We start from the raw sequence: 22,013 nt of genomic DNA on the forward strand, positions 1-22,013 counted from the left end.
TGCATTTGTTTAATTTCTTTATCCTGAGGAATATCATAATATTTGCATATAAAAGGTGCTTTAAATATCACTTTTAAAAATCAATGTACCTCCCACCTCCTTTAATTAAAAATATAGAATGCATCATTAATATCAAGTTTTAGTTTTTTAAAAAAAAGTCTTATCAGTGTTTATCAAATATTTCCACATCAAACTCACAGCAGGAAATATTTTTACTATCAAAAGCTTTTGGCTCCTTTTGGTAAATGGCTACATTTATAAATATCTTTATAATGTTAACTTTCAATGTAGACACACTTTCATTATTAAGTGTCAAAAATGCTATTAAAAGATGGCATTCTATGGAATGATGAAGTATCGTGGTCCTTCCTGTGCTTGGACAAATAAGCATATCAACTTCTGCTTGCATTGCTTAATTAAAGATCAATTTTCACAACTGGGTTTATGCCTATTATATCGTATACTTTATCTATCCTGCTTCAAGCATGTCCAGCTCTTTCTCTCAGTGTGAAAGAAGGGTTCTCAACTAACAAGGTAATGTTACTGCATTCACAGTTGAAGCAGAATTGTTTAATACATACCTCTGTGCTTGGAAAATTGTTTCTCTCCAGGCATGAGTGCTGTGGCCATTATTTAAAAACTTAAGAACAATCATGCTTATATAAAAGGAAATGGAAACACTTTACAAAACATTACATAGATATCAAGGAGAATACTTATCATATTAGCTTTTGTTAAAATGGATGAGAACTAAAGAAAGTGAGAAGACAAACTTGAGAAAAAGTAGACAGATTTGTTTCAGAGTTCAGACTATCTAGAGCCTTAGAATTATCTGAGGGTATAAATACAGGGTAAGTAAAGAGTTTTATACATTATGCAATTCTTTGATTTTGTCATAATTGAGACAAAAAAACACCAAACACCCTTCTTATTATGCAAGGAAACCTTTAATTATCTCTGCATGACATATGACAATAATAAAATATTAGTCAGTGAGCACGTGCTGACTATGCTAAGTACTTTCTGTCAACCTAATTTAATTCCCTCAATATATGTATGCAACATTATTATTCCTTGTTCATATATTTGATATCGAAACTCAGCAAGGTTGAATGACTGTATAAGATGACACAGTTAGTAAATCAAGTCACCAGAATTCCCACATTGGTCTTCCTGTCTTCAGAAGTGAGTCTCTAACTTGCCTTGGACAAGTTAGAATTAATTGAATGACTATTAGGTGCAGGCCACTCTGCTTAGCACTTAAAGCACATAGCTTGAAACAATCTCGCAGTAACTCTGAGAGATAGATATCTGTGGTGTTCTTTCACAAATAAGGAAAAGTAATTTCCTAAAGGCTTATAGCCATGGTGGCAGAACAAGGAGTCAGAGCTGAATGTTTATTCCCAAACCCTCATTTGTGTGTGTGTGTATTTATACTTCCTATTGCTAAGATACCAAACATTCTCTACTTTGTGATTAAATATTCCTCTCTAAATGTTTCCAGTCAGTTATGCTCCCATCTATTAAGTCAAATGGAAAAAACTCATCTGTATGGTCACCAATATATTCATGGAGATAGCTACATGTATGCTAAATTTGACAGAAACCCATCTGTTATTTATTCAGTTAAATAATCAGCTAAGATTATAGTTGAATTATATTAATAGAAAATAACATGGATGGGATGTGTAGCTGTGACGGTTTGTCTCTGTGGCTCCAGGAGAAGAGTCTCTCTGAATAAAGATGCCAAAAATGTGAAGTGACTAGATGGGAACCAAGAGATAAAACTAGGGAATGGGAGCTTGCAAAATATTGGTTCCCAGGGTGGAGGTCTAGCCTGAGCTCCTGTGGTGGGAGGTCTGAGTCCAAACCACTGGACTAAGAGAGAACCTCAGGCTCCAGGGAATAATAATTGGAGTGAGGCCTCCCAGAGGACCTCATCTCAGCACAAAGACCCGGCTCTATCGAACTGCCTGCAAACTCCAGTGCTGGACGTCTCAGGCCAAACAACCAGTAAGACAGGAATACAGCACCACCCATTAAAAAAAAAAAGTTACAGACGAAGGAAAAAGGTAAAAACCTAAAAGACCAAATAAATGAAGACAAAATAGGCAACCTACCTGAAAAAGAATTAAGAGTAACGATAGTAAAGATGATCCAAAATCTCAGAAACAGAATGGACAAAATACAAGAAACATTTAACAAGCATCTAGAATAACTAAAGAGGAAACAAAGTGATGAACGACACAATTACTGAAATTAAAAATACTCTAGAAGGAATCAATATCAGAATAACTGAGGCAGAAGAACAGATAAGTGAACTGGAAGATAAAATGGTGGAAATAACTGCCAGGGAGCAGAATAAAGAAAAAAGAATGAAAAGAATTGAGGACAGTCACAGAGACCTCCGGGACAACATTAAATGCACCAACATGCAAATTATAGGGGTCCAAGAAGAAGAAGAGAAAAAGAAAGTGTTTGAGAAAATATTTGAAGAGATTATAGTGGAAAACTTTCCTAACATGGGAAAATAAATGGTCAATCAAGTCCAAGAAGCACAGAGAGTATACAGGATAAACCCAAAGAGAAACATACTGAGACCCACATTAATCAAAGAATCAAAAAATAAATACAAAGAAAAAATATTAAAAGCAGCAATGGGAAAAGCAACAAATAATGTACACGGGAATCCCCATAAGGTTAATAGCTGATTTTTCAGTAGTAATTCTGCAAGCCAGAAGGGAGTGGCAGGACATATTTAAAGTGATGAAAGGGAAAAACCTAAACCAAGATTAATATACCCAGCAAGGATCTCATTCAGATTTGATAGAGAAATTAAAACTTTTAGATAAACAAAAGTTAAGAGAATTCTGCACCACCAAACAAGCTTCACAACAAATGCTAAAGGAACTTCTCTAGGCAGGAAACACAAGAGCAGGAAAAGAACTACAATAACAAACCCAAAACAATTAAGAAAATGGTAATAGGAACATATATCTTGATAATAACTTTAAATATAAATGGACTAAATGCTCCAACCAAAAGACATAGACTGGCTGAATGGATACAAAAACAAGACTTGAATATACGCTATCTACAACAGACCCACTTCAGACCTAGAGACCCACACAAACTGAAAGTGAGGGGATGAAAAAAGATATTGCATGCAAATGGAAATCAACAAAAAGCTGGAGTAGCAATTCTCATATCAGACAAAATAGACTTTAAAATAAAGACTATTATAAGAGACAAAGAATGTCACTACATAATGATCAAGGGATCAATGTAAGAAGAAGATATAACAATTGTAAATATTTATGCACCAAACATAGGAGCACCTCAATACATATGGCAAATGCTAACAGCCATAAAAGGGAAAATTGACATTAGCACAATAACAGTAGGGGACTTTAACATCCCACTTTAACCAATGGACATATCAGCCAAAATGAAAATAAATAAGGAAACACAAGCTTTAAATGATACATTAAAAAAGATGGACTTAACTGCTATTTATAGTACATTCCATCCAGAAACAACTGAATACACTTTCTTCTCAAGTGCTCATAGAACATTCTCCAGGATAGATCATATCTTGGGCCACAAATCAAGCCTTAGTAAATTTAAGAAAATTGAAGTCTTATCAAGTATCATTTCTGACCACAACACTATGAGACTAAATATTAGATACAGGAAAAAAAAAAAAAACTCTAAAAAATACAAAGACATGGAGGCTAAACAATACATTACTAAATAACCAAGAGATCACTGAAGAAATCAAAGAGAAAATAAAAACATACCTAGAATAAAATGACAATGAAAACACGATGACCCAAAACTTATGCAATGCAGCAAAAGCAGTCCTAAGAGGGAAGTTTATAGCAATACAATCCTATCTCAAGAAACAAGAAAAATCTCACACAAACCACCTAAACTTACACCTAAAGCATTTAGAGAAAGAAGAACAAAATATACCCAAATTTAGCAGAGGAAAGAAATCATAAAGATCGGATCAGAAATAAATGAAAATGAAATAAAGGAAACAATAGCAAAGATCAATAAAATAAAGGATGGTTATTTGAGAAGAAAAGCAAAATTGATAAACCATTAGCCAGACTCATCAAGAAAAAAAAGGGAGAAGACTCAAATCAACAGAATTAGAAATGAAAAAGGAGAAGTAACAACTGACCTGCAGAAATACAAAGGATCATGAGAGATTACTACAAGCAACTATATGCCAATAAAATGGACAACCTGAAAGAAATGGACAAATTCTTAGAAAAACACAACCTTCTGAGACTGAACTAGGAAGAAATAGAAAATATAAACAGACTGACCACAAGCACTGAAATTGAAATTGTGATTAAAAACCTTCCAACAAACAAAAGCCCAGAAACAGCTGACTTCACAGGTGAATTTTATTAAACACTTAGAGAAGAGCTAACAACTATCCCTCTCAAACTCTTCCAAAATATAGCAGAGGGAGGAACACTCGCAAACTCATTCTACAAGGCAACATCACCCTGACACCAAAACCAGACAAAGATATTACAAAAAAAGAAAACTACAGGTCAGTATCTCTGATGAATATAGATGCAAAAATCCTCAACAATATACTGGCAAACAGAATCCAACAGCACATTAGAAGGATCATACACCATGATCAAGTGGGGTTTACCCCAGGAATGTAAGGATACCCCAATATATGCAAGTCAATTAATGTGATACACTATATTAATAAATTGAAGGATTAAAACCATAGGATAATCTCAATAGATGAAGAAAAAACTTTTGACAAAATTCAACACCCATTTATGATTAAAACACTGCAGAAAGTAGGCATAGAGGGAATCTACCTCAACATAATAAAGGCCATATATGACAAACTCACAGCCAACATTGTTCTCCATGGTGAAAAACTGAAACCATTTCCTCTAAGATAAGGAACAAGACAAGGTTGCCTACTCTCACCACTATTATTCAACATAATTTTGGAAGTTGTAGCCACAGCAATCAGAGAAGTAAAAGAAATAAAAGGAAACCAAATTGTAAAGGAAGAAGTAAAACTGACACTGTTTGAAAATGACATGATATGATACATAGAGAATCCTAAAGATGCTACCAGAAAACTACTAGAGCTAATCAATGAATTTGGTAAAGTAGCAGGATACAAAATTAATGCATTGAAATCTCTGGCATTCCTATACACTAATGATGAAAAATCTGAAAGAGAAATTAAGGAAACACTCCCATTTACTATTGCAACAAAAATAATAAAATACCTAGGAATAAACCTACCTAGGGAGACAAAAACCTGTAGGCAGAAAACTATAAGATACTGATGAAAGAAATTTAAAGATGATACAAACAGATGGAGAGATATACCATGTTCTTGGAGTGGAAGAATCAACATTTTGAAAATGACTATACTACCCAAAGCAATCTACAGATTCAATGCAATGCCTATCAAACTACCAATGGCATTTTTTACAGAACTAGAACGAAACATTTCATAGTTTGTATGGAAACACAAAAGACCCCGAATAGCCAAAGCAAACTAGAGAAAGAAAAACAGAGCTGGAGGAATCAGGCTCCCTGTCTTCAGACTATACTACAAAGCTACAGTAATCAAGACAGTATGGCACTTGCACAAAAACAGAAATATAGATCAATGGAACAGGATAGAAAGCCGAGACATAAACCCAAGCACATATGGTCACCTTATCTTTGATAAAGGAGACAAGAGTATACAAGGGAGAAAAGACAGGCTCTTCAATAAGTGGTGCTGGGAGAACTGGACAGCTACATGTAAAAGACAGAAATTAGAACACTCCATAACACCATACACAAAAATAAACTCAAAATGGATTAAAGACCTAAATATAAGGCCAGACAATAAAAAGCACTTACAGGAAAACATAGGCAGAATACTCTATGTTATAAATCACAGCAAGATCCATTTTGACCCACCTCCTAGAGAAATGGTAATAAAAACAAAAATATACAGTTGGGACCTAATGAAACAAAAGCTTTTGCACAGCAAAAGAAACCATAAACAAGATGAAAAGAGAACCCTCAGAATGGGAGAAAATATTTGCAAATTAAGTAAGTGACAAAGGATTAATCTCAAAATATTCAAGCAGCTCATGCAGCTCAATATCAAAACAACAAACAACCCAATCCAAAAATGGGCAGAAGACCTAAATAGACATTTCTCCAAAGAAGATATACAAATTGCCAACAAACACATGAAAAGATGCCCAACACCACTAATTATTAGAGAAATGCAAATCAAAACTACAATGAGGTATCACCTCACACCAGTCAGAATGGCCATCATCAAAATATCTAGAAACAATAAATGCTGGAGAGGATGTGGAGAAAAGGGACCCCTCTTGCACTGTTGGTGGGAATGTAAATTGATACAACCACTGTGGAGAACAGTATGGAGGTTCCTTAAAAAACTAAAAATAGAACTACCTTATGACCCCGCAATCCCACTACTGGGCATATGCCCTGAGAAAACCATAATTCAAAAAGAGTCATGTACCACAATGTTCATTGCAGCTCTATTTACACTAGCCAGGACATGGAAGCACCCTAAGTGTCCATCGACAGATGAATGGATAAAGAAGATGTGGCACATATATACAATGGAATATTACTCAGCCATAAATATAAACAAAACTGAGTTATTTGTAGTGAGGTTGATGGACCTATAGTCTGTCATACAGAGAGAAGTAAGTCAGAAAGAGTAAAACAATTACTGTATGCTAACACATATATATGGAATCTAAAAAAAAAAAAAAAAAGGTTCTGATGAACCTAGGGGCAGGACAGGAATAAAGACGCAGATGTAGAGAATGGACTTGATGACATGGGGAGGGGGAAGGGTAAGCTCAGATGAAGTGAGATAGTGGCAGTGACATATATACACTACCAAATGTAAAATAAATAGCTAGTGGGAAGCAGCTGCATAGCACAGGGAGATCAGCTGGGTGCTTTGCAACCACCTAGAGGGGTGGGATAAGGGGGGTAGGAGGGAGATGCAAGAGGGAGGGGATATGGGGATATATGTATGCATATAGCCAATTCACTTTTTTATACAGCAGAAGCAAACACACCATTGTAAAGCAATCATACTCCAATAAAGTTGTTAAAAAAAAAGAATACAATGGTATATATGCAAAAAAAAGAAAATAACATAGAAAATAAATATTTTAAATATTATTTAATTCATTTTAAATTACTGTGAGAGTCAATAAAATCTGTATATGTCTAAAAGGTGGAAGTATACCATACCTTACTAAGCTGTTAGCACTGTCGGGATCTTGTGCCAAAACTGTGCCAACAACAGTCCCAACCTTGGCATTTTCATAGACTTCCATGACATAGGAAGGCATGGAAAATAGTGGTGGTTCATCTACATCCCCAACAATGATCTTCAGCATGGTAGCATCTTTAAAAGGACCCAAGTGAGAAAAGCGAAAATCAAGATGTGTATTGGCTCCTTCTATGTTGAGGGTATATGACTTCTTTTTCTCATAGTTCAGTGGCTGTGGGAAAAAAAATAAGATTTCCAATATTATGACTACCATCACTTGTTAAACAAATATTTTCTTTTCCTTTTTTTGAAACAAACAAACAAACATGGATAGGTTTAGGTCAATCCACTTCCATTTATAAAGAAACTATGAAGTTTATCTTAACAGTGACACCTAAAGCAGAAACCATGGAAACTCAAGTCTGAATCAACTGTGATTTTTCAGAGCCATAAATATGATGATAACTAGCAACAAAAGGAAATTTCCCGCAGTCAAACAAATATTGATTTTTGCAGACTCATTCTTAGTCTCTTCTGGTAACTTCTTTCTATCTCCTCTTCAGCTTAAATTATTAATTTTTAAAATATTTGCTACTAATTTGAGAAATTTAAAAAATACATTTTTTTATTTTGCATTTAAACAATTTATCTCATATCATTGATTTTTACCTATTATCATCTTATTTTCACTTTGCTGGTTTTAAACTTGGTATCTTATTTTAAAATTGGATAAATGTTTACATTTTCAGTGCAACAATATTTTCTTGAAATTTTAGCAGAAGATTTTATACAGACTTTTGAATTTCATTTTTGTTGTTTTAATTGTATTATTTTTTTAATTTCTTTTTTGCTGTTAATACCATTTCATGTATTAGTTTTGTTTTTTATTCCCTTTATTATTATGTTTTGATCAACTTTATTTTTTATTACAGTATTCTGTTCATTTTTAGTTTTACTTTTTAGCTTTGAATTTACATTAATAGTTTGTCATAATTTTTTATTTTTTTCTTATTTTTTAAATCACCCAGCCAATTTTTTTTCTATTAATCATATATGTCCGGAGTCACGAATTTGGCTTAGCATACAATAATGAATAAAAATAAGGTCAGTCTAGTGTTTTGTCCCAGGGAATATATGGTCTATTATAAGATTTATAGACATTTATAGCACTGTACATTTAGTGTTATAAGACATAGTAGGTATTATGAAAATAATAAGGATACAAACATAGATACAGAAGTGTGTGAGCAGGTAGGTAATATTTGCAAGAGGAAGTACCTTTTTAGGTAAGAACTGAAGGTTTTGAAAGTGTTAAACATGACGCACATAGGCTGTGTGACATAAAATGAGCTTAGATTTAGGATTAGCCACATCAAAAGTCTCCATGTTGATGCTAGTGCAGGTGATACAGATATCAGCCTTTATTTTGATCATTGTGAATTACCTATAGATTAACACCTATGAAAAGAAACAATAGATACTTTTTCATCCCTATTTCTGCCACTGATTTTTCAGTAGCCTGCTTCAATCTTGCAGCCTTCTTTCTTGGCAGGATCAAAGTATGATCATTCCCTATGGAGGAACTCAGATATTTTCCTTTACCCTAAGAGCCAAGGAGAATTTGTAGAGTATCCTTAACGGGATCTTATAAACAGAAGATCAGTCCTACTGATGATTATTTCCCTTATTTTTTCTGAATTGCCTTAGAAAATTGGCCTTCCCAAAGACTGGAGATTGCAAGAAGGAAAAACAAACATTTAATTTCCCAACCAGATACTAAGAACCTAGAATACTTCTCAGGGCCATGGATGAGACTGGGTCATTACAATATTTTACAAGTGTTTATAAGACAAAATAAAATTTTAAATAATGTTAAAACTAAAATTCTTAAATATGAACCATATATATGATACATATACATTTATATATGGTACAGATATTATGTATTTTAGATTTATATACTTTAAAGAAGGGATAATTGATCTGAAGTTTATAACCCACCAAGTGGGATTCATTTCCTTCTCAGGGAATTAAGACTAGAAATGAATTGCCAAAGTAACTAACATCCATCTTGTTTGGCAGGTTGTATTACTTTCAGTTGGACCCACAGATTTATTGTACTTCTTTCCTTGACTCCTCTCTCCTTAACATTAGTAAATAAGAATGTCTTGGGCTAATTCAAGAAGTCTCATCCAAATTTAAATCACCTGTTCTAGAAATGGTACACACTTTCTGCCTATCAAGAATTAGGTGCACAACAACTACTGAGCCCATGTGCTGCAACTACTGAAGCCCGCGCGCCTAGAGCCAGTGCTCGGCAACAAGAGAAGCCACCGCAATGAGAAGCCCACACACTGCAACGAAGAGTAGCCTCCTCTTGCCACAACTAGAAAAAGCCTGTGTGCAGCAACAAAGACCTAACGCAGCCAAAAATAAATATAAAATAAATAAATTAAAAAAAAAGAAGAATTAGGTGCACAGGTGTGGTCCCCTTGGCGCAGAGGAACATGGATTGTCAGAATCCAGGCATTTTGCTCATGGAAAGCAACACCCTTGGCAGGTTTACTACTTGTTTGAGATCAGTGTAATTTTTTAGACTTAATCTGCTGCATCTGGTAGACTTTATAATGACTAAGGTTCATTGAGAGTCAGAAAGACTCTCAATGAAATTTGTGGGGATATTTTTGGCCACCTCTACCCTATCAGATATTATTATCAAGCTGTGCATCCAATATGACAGGCATCTCTTTTTCCATTTTTAGCAGGTCCCCTGGCAAGTTAGATGTCATTTATCTTAACGCTCACCTACCTACTGCAAAGGTACAGGCTGTTTATGTGAACTCATGGTTTCATGTTTATGATTATCTCATGTATATTTAACTACCCCAAGAAAAGGATAATCATTTTGGAGGACTTGTTTTTCAGGCAGATGGATGGATAGGACCCATTTCGAGTCACTAAGGAAAGAGAAGCATTATTTCAGGTTGGGACAGGAATTTAGAAGCAGATGAGTTAATGTAGATGGAAATATTTTTAACAACCTCATTTATGAAGAAAACATGGCAGTGCTAAATTGCAAGTATAGAAAAACTGGGAAGAAATTACACTATTTATTCTTGGAGATTGCAGGATTTTGTATACAATATAAAGTATGTTAATTCTTTGTTTTGTATTAAAACTACAATAGTACATAGAGATTGGATTAGGATTATAATTGTTATTTTTCCTCTTACTGTAAATCCTGGTAAAGTTTTCCAAATACTTACCATTCATACATTGTAAAGAGATATTCCAGTAATTTCGTAGTAATATTTTGCTCCTGGGAAACTAGTTAGAACTCTGTCTGTGGTTTTCACCTTCCATAGTTACCAGCAGATTGTTTTATTACCTAAAATAGTCTATCAGAAACAATATACCAAGAACAGTGAGAGCTATTCATCTAAAACCTGGTTTTGATGAAAAGGTGGAGGAAAAAAATTAAAAGAAAATGTACTCAGGTTATCAGAGTACCAAGAAGGCAAAAACATGAAATGTCTGGCTGCGAGTTTACATAACACAAAACATACCCTTCTCCTGTCTTAAAACAAAACAAAACAAAAATGGATACAGAATAACTCCATAAACATGAGGCACAGTAGGAACTTGATAAGGGTGATTATAGAGCCAGAGATTGTTTATGAGCATAATAAATAGTTTTTTCCAGCTATACTATATTAAAATTTCAACTGCCCATGCTTGTAGGTTTTTTGGGCTGGATTCTTACAATAATCATTTGGATTGAACAGATGATTAAAACAATCAAGCTGAAAAAAAGAACTGTGGAAAGAGTTATTCCCTTTTGAGCTACTTGAAGACTCTTGGAAAGAATAGGCTCCAGTCTTTGATAATGTTCACCATTATTTACTCCATAAATCTGGTCTCACCAAGATATTTGGTGTGGGGGGGTGAGTGTTTACAATTTGAACATAGTTTATCTCATTTAACAAAATTTCAGAACTATGCCGTTTCCTTTTCTTTTTTATGAAAACTGCAAATTTGGATTAAGAGTTCAGTGTTTAAGACAAGAAGTAGATGAGCCTAAGGCAAAGGTGTTCTCCTGGAGTTTACTAACATAATATTAATGTTTAGAGAGAAATATTGGAGGAACACCATCAGATTCTTTATTCATTTTTATAGAATTTGTTTTGGGTTTAGTTCCCTGGACAAGGCTCACTTGTGGTCCAAGTTCTGAGAGTAAGAAAACAAAGCTACCAACTCATTGATGCTCATAGTTAACAAACGCTATGATTATTGTTGTCAAATTTAGTAAATTAAAATTATTTTTAATAACATATGTGTCAGTTATCACATAGGATATACTTATACTAGGAAACTGTCATTTATCTGAAATGAGAAATTAACTAGTTAACTTCAATTTTATTTTTTTAATGTGTTTATTCTGGTGTAATTTTAACTTCCCCAGGCAGTGGGACTCCTCTTACTTTTCTTTAGTTACTGTTAATGTCCTAATGCAGTTCACTGTCACTGAATTGACTCCAATTTTCATCTTACGTTTTAGTTTCTTAATTTTATCCTATTACTCCTAGTAATTACTTTCACATATCATTGCTCTTTCTAACTTTTAAAATCATAATTTTCCCTCTTTAATATGAACACATTTCATATTCCTGTAGATAAGTTATCTTTCTAGCCAGATTTACATATTTGGAACATGTTAATTGTTTCTCATTAATCACTTCTACTATTCATTAAATCACACTAATATATTCCTCCTCTGGAACTATATAACCATCATAAATAGATGGATACTGAAAACAGCATTTAGTCAAGTTGCTCTATGACTCAATTCTTCTTGGAGTTTAAGAAATTCCTAAAATTCTGTTTTCCTAAATAATAAGAGAAGAGACTCCATAGGACCTCTCCTTGGTCGAGTTTCTATATTGCATCATCATCCAGGTTTTCCATTGCAGGAATGGGAGGATAATAATAGGACAGATACCAACATTTTAATACATGAAAAAATGTCACTTCAATTATGCAAAAAATGGCCAAATCCTGGAATAGTGACTGATATTTTTATTAATTATTGTTTCCTGAAAAATGGCATATCTTAAATGATAGTAGTTTGCCAAAAACATAAGAAAAATTGCATGAAGTTGAATGTTTCATCAGCTAGGCTTTCTGATTATGCCATGATTCGTGGTCCTTGTCAAAGTCCTCTCCTGGATGGTGGACATTCTGCAAAGACTGGAACACATGTATAAGTTATATTATAAATTTCTCTATGCAGAAGAGTGTCATGATCATTTAATGTGTATAATTCCAAGGTTATTGATACAAATAAATCTTACATATTTGCTCACTGTCATTTGAAGACTGAAGAAATGAATGAAAATATTTTAAATATTTTAAAATATTTTAAATAACACATACATAATATATATGAAGTATATTTATATATTCTATGTTATATTATTTATATATATTTACATACAAACACATATACATATGTGTGGATATTTCAATAGTCCCACACATATGCAAATTTACCAATAACACATGGGTGTGGATAGCTTAACTCAACAGGCTGTTTCAACTAGTACACTAAATTATATTGTAGGAATATGTGTTAAAAACTGTTAATTGATGTTCAAAATAGTTTCAGTGGGTCTGTCACTCCATGGTCATGCCTATAGATGAAGAGTCAGAACAAAAGTTTGCCCAAAGCAGTCCTCTGTCAAAAGGTAGTATAAATATAGTGATAGATTTCACTGAATTGAAAGTTGGACTTTCCTCTTCAGCTTCTGGCTAAGCAGGAGAACCACTTTCCAGGTATTAGAATCTTATAAGAATAAAAATAGTAGCTTGGCTGATTTTTTAAGTAATAAAATCTCTAATGAATGTTTAGTTTTTATAAATAGTCCATTAGCATTAGAAACCTATTCCTTCTTATATACAAAGTGTGCACATGTGTTTGCCTGTGTGTGCATTTATAATAAGTTGGGATGCCTTATTTTTTTACTGCACATTGTGGTTCATAGTCCCCAAACTTTACAACCCAATAGCAAAGGAAGTCCTGATTCTTATTCTGTCACTCAACGCAAGTCAAAGAAATGATAAAGAAAAATTCAATAAATGCAATCCACTAAAAAATTTAAAATGTGGCTATTTGGAATGGACCTAGTATGGTTATAGCTGGAAACATTTCATATATTTTCTCTTAGGATTAATTTAAACTTTAAAAATACTTATATAACGTTTTATGTTTACTCTCACCATCCATCTCTGATCCTTTGTTAAATAAAGTGGTATAAAGATCTTTTACACACCGCAGTATAAAAATTTTAAAAATACAAGGTACCCAGTTGCAAAAATGTTTAACAACTACTGTGGACAGACATACACTTGTAGCACACACAGATACACATTAATGGAAATTATCAGTACATTCATAATGAATAATTAGAATAAGTTTTTTCTACTCTATTAGATCTAGCAGATTTAAGAGGGATATGGAATTGCTGTGTTTTCTACAGTGAAAAATTAGTGAAATGCCTACCTTGATACATAAAACAGAGAAGATAATTCAAAGAAAGTATTTGTGACTGAAACATCTCTGGAAATGTTGCACTGCAAAGACAAAATTAAACTTGAACTTTGATAAAAATCTTTTACAGAAGACAGAGGGGGAAGAAGATCACCAAGAGCCATGAGTGACAGCATGTGCATGTGATACCAAAGGGGGAGGGGCGTGGGGAGGGATAAATTAGGAGGATGGAATTAACATATACACACTACTATATATAACAGATAACCAACAAGGACCTACTTTATAGCACAGGGAACTATACTCAATATTTTGTAATAACCTATAAGGGAAAAAAATCTGAAAAAGGAGATAGATAGATAGATAGATATAGGAATCACTGTGCTGTACACCTGAAATTAACACAACATTGTAAATCAACTATGCTTCAATAAGAAAATATTGACATCATTCAAAAAAATATACACAGGATGTGTCATTCTTTGTGTGATTATAGGTGATTTGGATAACATGAAATAAAGGAGGGCAGTAAAATAAACACATGGAGAGGTCTAGAAAGTGTAATTAAAATTTGGTGCAAATAGAAAAAGAAAGGAAGACAAGAAATGTAGATATTGAGGTATTATTATACTTTTTTATGTTAACTTTTGTTTTTATTTTTTATTTTTAAAAATTAATTTTTATTGGAGTATAGTTGCTTTACAATATTGTGTTAGTTTCTACTATACAGCATGAATCAGCTGTACATACACATATATCCCCTCTTTTTTGGATTTCCAAAAGATATTGAGGTATTATTGTACTTATTAGCCAGACACAGCCTAGAATACTATTTTACCTTATTTTATCTCTTTGTAATTATCACTTCATAAAACGTTAAAATAAGAAAACTGAAGATTAAAAGACTTGAGATAATTCATAGATCTCTTAAATGGCAAGACCAAAATTTATATTTCATCTGACAGTAAAGATTGTATTTTCCACCACCCTTCATTGACTTGAAAAACCATGTTTAAGAATTTTGGCTTAAAATATTAGGCATTGTATTTGCAGTTAAATACACTTGAAGAAGAAAAGTGATACTACAGACAGTATTTGCTGAGAGTCAGGAAAGCAAATAGGATTGGACCCTTGAATTAAAAAGAAAAATGGAACAACTGCTTATTATAAAGAAAGCAAATCGGCATATGGACCACAAGAAGAGAATCTGAGAGAGACTGCTATGAAGCCTATCCCTAGCTACAGGGTTTATGTCAGAGGAAAGAGCACATCAAGTTGCATTCAACCATATCTTTTTTTCCCCTTTCCACCCAGTCAGGCTCCATTAAACAATAAATGAAAGTTATCAAAGTGTATTTACAACGTACCACACCATGGACTGGTGAATTCAACTTGGCAATTTTCTGATGAAGGCATGATATGGACAGGAATGTGCAGATGCTCCTGCAAGCTGATTTATAGAGCAGTGCTGATTTTGATCTTTGGGAAGATTAGCTGTTCTGCCTTGCTGGCTAAAGTGAGCTGCCTCAGAGATTAAATAAGGAACAGGTTTGAAAGGACTGTTTTTTCTGTTCCCTGCCATCTGAATGAGTGCCTCTTAAAGGTTAAAATCCACAGAGTTATACAGTTTAGTTTCCAAATTGTAATTATTTATAACATAAAATATACAGCAATGGAATAACTCTAAAATTGATAATCCTAATCTGAAGGATTAAGAAAATAGATCAATGCAAACATTAATACAGTTTAGAGGAAGTGTAGACTACATTAGAAAATAAATTCAGGAAAAAAATAGAAAGATAATTTGGACTCATTATCAAGGTTATTTTCAGTACATAGTCATTACCATTTACGTAATTGAAACACTTACCTTGAAAATACCTATTGAGTATGTGTATATGTGTATGCAATATAAAATAGAGAATGTTAACTACATATATGTGCACACATATGCACATATACCATTTTGCCTTCATTTTTCACAAACAGCATCAAATTAATTGAGGCCATGCAGGGTGGTAAGATCCCCATTGTCCTTAAACCCACAATCTATACTTGTATTTTGGATTATGTGTGTATTCACATCATCCACCACTACCCTCACATTTGTAAACATGATATAAATTCCTACTTTATAAGGACAATAGTTCTCAATAGGCAAGGATCCCCCTGCTACCCACACCCCACACATATTCCAGCTAAATCGTTGCAAACTTATCTGCAAATATTTATTTCTCCCTCCTGTTTGATTTTGTCAAATAAGGAGGAATATTATCATAGGTTCTTTCTTTCCACCTGTGATCGAGATCCTAAACAGGGCCATTTCTACCTCAGAGCATCTTTTGAATTCAATTACCCTCTCTTTAGTATCCCCAGTTTCTTGTCTCTATTGACCTTTTATCCATCTGCTATAAACACACTTTCAGTCTCCCAACTTACAATTAAAATCTCCATTTTATGATGTTCTCATTTACTTGCTTTTTAAAGTTTCTCCCTGGCTTTACTACAAAGCTTCTTAAAGGGGATAGTGTTGTTTTTTTCTTTTTTTTCCTTTTAATTTTTTCTCCCATTTCCTTGCCTACAATTTTCTCTCCACCACACTAAATTTGTTCTTCTCTTCATTTTAGCAAATAATAAATACATATATTTCATTTAAGTATGTAAAATGGGTAACTTTTCAGACTCTGAAGAGACAGATTCCTGAGTTCAATTTTCTGTCCATCAGTTTCTACACGGATACAATTCTTTTTCTCTGTGATTCAGTTTGTTTTATTAGTGAGAATAATAATATTCCCTATATCATAATGTTCCAGTTAGATTGAAAGGAATGATAATAGGTGTACCAGCTCAATAAATATTTGGGAAAAGTTCTTAAAACTCATCCTGACACAGAGGAAACACTTAACAAATGTTATTTGCTGTTACTATCTATTGTGATGATAATGATGATGCGGATGTGGATGGAGAGCTGAAAACTGCTCATGAGAATCACCCTGCCCCCTTTTGCCAAATCGAATGAATCTTTATAATCCTAAATTGTGTTTCAGTTCTAGAATCCTTCATATTTTTAATGACTATCTTCCTCCTGTTCAGCATCCCTTGGGAATTTTCAATGATAAAATTCACCTCTGTTTTTTGATATTTTCTTCAAAGACTCTATTTCTTTCCTGCCTTCTGCTTGTTTCTTAAATACTGGTGTTCCCTAGGGTTCAAGACTCATCTTTCAGAAAGAGTTATTCATCTGCTTACCTGGATTTACCTGAGTGAAGAAGCCATCCAAGGAATGAAAAGCAGACAATCCTCACTTCATTTTTTAATCCATAGTATATCCATTAATTACTCTAATGCTTATTGAATGCCTACGCAATGTCAGAAAACATGCTAGACATTGGGAATGCAGTGATAAGTTAAAAAATAGTCTTGTCCTTGTGTAGTTTCTATTAACAATTAATTAGAAATACTGACATCAAATGAGACCTTATCACTTCCTGCTTAGATAGCTTCAATGGCTCTCCATTGGGTAAAATTTAACAAGGCCCTGTGTGCTCACCTATGCACTAACTCCCTCACTCTCTGCTCCAGGATCAATGAAGGTTTTTAGGTCCTTACTGTACCATGTTCTACTCCATTCAGGTTCTTGTGTTTTCTTTCCTCTTCCTGTAATGCTCTTTACCTAACTACCTCCTAAATTTCTTTCAGTTCTCTGTTCAATCACTGCTGACTATCAGACAGCACCAAACACCCTAGATTTTGTTTTCCCAACAGCACTGTGTAACTCTCCTTCACAGAACAGTTTTATTACCTATCTAAGAATGCATATGATATTTGATTGGTATCTCTCCACTTCAATAGAGTGGAAGCTCTATGCAAGAAGACAGTGACTTTGGTTCTGCTCAGGCTCTCATGACTCTTGTAGAGCACAGTTATGGGCACATAAGAGACACTCAAAGCTCACATATTTGTTAAACGAAGACATGGAAGTTGACTACTTTTATTAACACATTTTTGATCCAAGTTTGACAATCTCAGAAAGTTGAAAATGAGATATTTTAGGTGAAGAATCAATATTTTATATAGACCAGTGATGACTACTTCTTAAGTATTTACACACTTTAAGCTCTACTTTGCAGGCCCCTTTTGTAACATACAAAAAGCATATTAATCCTCAATTTTAAATCAATATAAAATTGTGATTATTAGAAGAATAAATGAGATTTTACAAAGTGTGAAAATTGTATACAAAACACACAAATAGATGATTAGATAGATAGCTAGATGATAGATGAAAGATAGCTAGATTCAAATAGATAAATAGATGATTGATAGATTGAAAGATAGATTGATTGGTTCACTTCGATATTACAGTAGCACATCAGAATAAAATTTCTCAGCCTGTGCTCTGAACATATTACACAGTAGAATCATCTGGAGTACTTGTTAAAAAGGCCAATTCTTTACCCCCACTCCATCCTTTCTGAATCAAAATATGGAGGGAAGGGCCTAGGGACCTAAATGTTAGTATATTTGCAAGCTGAAGTTGTTAAACATTTAAAGACTGAGACATACTGCATTAGGAATTACATTTAAATCCTTCTTTGCTAATTGCCTGTGTTCCACTTCATTTTTACAAGGACATGAGCATTATTGTCTCTTAAAGGCAAAAAGCAATAGATTTAGTCCAATGACAAATTCTTAGGAATAAAAAAGAATGGGGAAGAAGGTTAATGGCTTCACTAAAAGATCCATGACCGTCAAGCAAACTCGTCTCCTAAATATTGTTAGCCAACATGATGAAGTTTTTTACATTAGTTAGAAGGTCTCTTAATGCTACTTTGATTAGTACAGCATAGAGTAATGACATTAATAGAACAGGCATTCATGATAAATATGTTATCTGAAAACAAAGATGAGGCGACACATTCATAGTGCATTCTATATCCAATCTTCCCACCCTACTAAAATACATTTCTTAAGAGAGGATTTAAACAGTTAGACATAATCATAATTAAAATGTAATTACATATTAAAGCGGAAATATTTGATCATTTTAATGACATGACAATATACATTATTCATACCTCTGCCAAATTTCCATTCGTGGAAAAATGAATGAATTGCCTAAATCACTAACAGTATATATATATATATATATATATATATATATATATTTTTTTTTTTTTTTTTTTTACCTTCTTTAAGGAAAGGATCCCTTCTCTGGTCTCTTTGTCAGTGGAGATAGAGAATATCCCAACACCGTCACCATTAATGATGGAGTATGTCATGTCCGCATTTGAACCAGTGTCTGCATCATTTGCCTTGATTTTCCCAACAGCTGAACCAACTTGGGCTGACTCAGGAACATACAGCTGATAGTGCTCTGAAAAATATTTCATATTAAACTTATTTAATGATAATAATGTTCATAAAATAATCTTATTAGAAAGAGACATTAAAATATTTAGACCATACATCTATTTATGCTTATATCTCTTTCACAAATGTTCACATTTCCCTATAGACACTTATGAATTAGACATTAAGCATAATGGACATGTTGTCATCAATTGTTTTATTGTCAAGTTAGAATCATATCTATTACAGCAAGTTATTTATATAGCAAATCTCAAATAGCTATATAAATAACAGAAATCTTTAATTAAAATGTAATTTTATAAAGATTTTCAACCATGATTAAATTAATGGTGATTTAACATTATACATAAATACAATTAGACTACATGGATAAGTGAATATAAAACATCTATAAAAATAATTTCTCTGAGGTAATAATTGTTTAGTTGTGTTATGATAATAAGTTTTTTTAGGTTAGTGCATCTGGTAAGTGTATGGAATATTCTAATTTGCTTCTAAAGGTACAATTGTATGTTTTAAAGTGCTGTATGTTGCTACTGAACATCGACGTGTGTGTGTGTGTGTTTGTGTTTATCCATTATTCAACAGAGATATTTCCCAGTCCTCTTCTATAAATATATTTACACTACTTGACTTCAAATGTTATTTTTTAGCTCAACAGCTCTCACCAACATAACATTTCATGGGTAGAGCACCTTCTTCTGTGAAACACATTATCCGCTGAGCTGAATCACGTGCTTTTATCAGGATCTGTCATATTGCTAAAGGCTCTATCCCTCCTGACAAAGCTAATTGACCTGGGAAGAGCATTAAACCCATGTTTTTACAGGACTCCACCTTGCCCTTCACAGTTGAAGGGTAAAAGGATAGGCAGCTGATTCACAATGATTCACAAAAAGAGTATGCTCCCCGAAATATTCAAACTGGAACTAGGAAAGAACGTCAGTCCCTTTTTGATAGCAAGGCTGTGAAACACTAAAAGGGGCTTCTGACAATGGCCATATTTGCAAAATTCATGTTGAAATAACTAATCTAAGGGCCATAATAATTTTTAGAATCCTTAAAAATATTATGATGTTCCTAGGCAGTTACATACAAAATAGAACACTGTTCTGATGAAAAAATATATAGAAATGTTGCAAAATAAATTAGAACATGTCACCTAAAACTTTTTGTGGTAGTCTAGGAAGTCAAGTTCCTGGTTTCTAAAGTCTATAAATTCCAGCTAAACTAGATAACTTCCCATAATTCAGTAAGCCTCACAAAGGACTTTCAACTAGCTAAAACTAGGACAATGACACTTGTAAAAAAACAAAAAAAAAAGTCAGCACACAGAGATAAATAAGTAAATCAGAGAACTATTATGATAGTAGTATTACAAAGCACATTGTTTTCACAAAGAAAGCTGCAAAAACCTGTACCAGTGGGTCATAAAAATTCATGGCCCAGAAAACATTTTGGTAGAGTCTTACAAGAGGAAGAGTATCCCTGGAAGAAGAAGATCAAGTGCAAAGGAAGAATTGATACTTGTTGATACAAGTATTACAAGTATAGTAACTTTTCCCCTTGCCCCATTAGACAAAATGGGGTATATTAAGATTAGTACTTTAACATTTTATACACTTTCCATATAGTTGAGAATTTATGAATTGTAAACTGTGAAAAAACCTTTAGTATGCAGTCTCTGAGGTGGCCCCTGATGTTTCCTACTTTTTGATATTCATACCCTTAAGTAATTCCTTTTCCTCAAATGTTGGGTAGGTATAGTGACTCACTTCTAATAAACTGAACATAGCAAAATTAATGAGGTGTCACTTTCAAGATTAGGTTATGAAAGGACCATGGCTTCTATCATGGGTACTCTTTCTCACTTTCCCTTAGATTGTTCCCCTGGGGGAATCCAGCTACCAGGTTGTATTGAAGCCCTACCTAGTGGACCATATGACAAGTGATTGAAAACTGACAACAATCGTGTTAGTGAGCTGGAAGCAAAAACCATCGCTGCCTCCCTCTAGGCAAGCCTTTGAATAAGACCATAACCTCTGCTGCTGCCTACACTGGGATCTTATGAACCTGAACCTGAGGCCTCCAGCTAAGTCAAACCTAGATTCCTGATCTCCAGAAATAGTGAGATAATAAATATTGGTTGTTTTAAGCTGCTAAATTGGATTGATTTGCAATACAGCAATAGATAATCCATATACAACTGCACCGTAGTTGTCAGTGATTTGCAAAATACAAAGGACCATTTTAGTTCTTGTCATCCTGTTCACTTTGCATAATGTTTGGGGAAATTAAAACCAAAGCCATAACAAAACAAAAATCCAAACAAACAAACAAAAATCATGATAAACATTTATTCTTGGAATAATGTATTTAAATGTCTTTTTATCTCCACATCTTATTTTATAAAGAAATAAATTATTGCTGTTACGGCCAGTGCTCAAGATGAACCACTTGTCATATTCAAATTCTCAGCTCATCCTCCTAGATGATACCATACCATCCAGTAATCATGCTCCTTGTTTTTTACCCAAAGGAGCTGAAAATTTCTTTTGACATAAAAACCTACACAAGACTATTATAGCAGCTTTATTTATCACGGCTAAAACTTGGAAGCCACCAAGATGTTCATCAGTTGGTGAATAGATAAATAAACTGTGGCACATCTACACAAGGAAACATTATTGTTAAAAAGAAAAAGAAATGAGCTACCAAGGCATGTAAAGACATGGAGAAACAATAAGTGCACATTACTAAATGAAAGAG

The 22,013-nt window shown here is 33.6% G+C and overlaps 1 protein-coding gene across 1 annotated transcript in view; it reads right to left on the reverse strand.

Moving 5' to 3' along the window:
• Positions 1–22,013, reverse strand: part of CDH18 (cadherin 18) — a 137,956-nt gene that overhangs the window by 96,643 nt on the left and 19,300 nt on the right. Inside the window, exons 2-3 of the mRNA XM_022581425.3 lie at positions 19,061–19,248; positions 7,303–7,556 (exon numbers count right to left, since the gene is read on the reverse strand). Coding sequence (XP_022437133.3) covers positions 7,303–7,556; positions 19,061–19,248 — 442 coding nt within the window. The remainder of the gene's footprint in view (positions 1–7,302; positions 7,557–19,060; positions 19,249–22,013) is intronic.

Source organism: Delphinapterus leucas, chromosome 3 (genome assembly GCF_059928025.1).
Source record: "Delphinapterus leucas isolate spDelLeu-1000000601 "Yukka" chromosome 3, BTC_Dleu_Yukka2, whole genome shotgun sequence".
NCBI classification, from domain to species: Eukaryota; Metazoa; Chordata; class Mammalia; order Artiodactyla; family Monodontidae; genus Delphinapterus; species Delphinapterus leucas.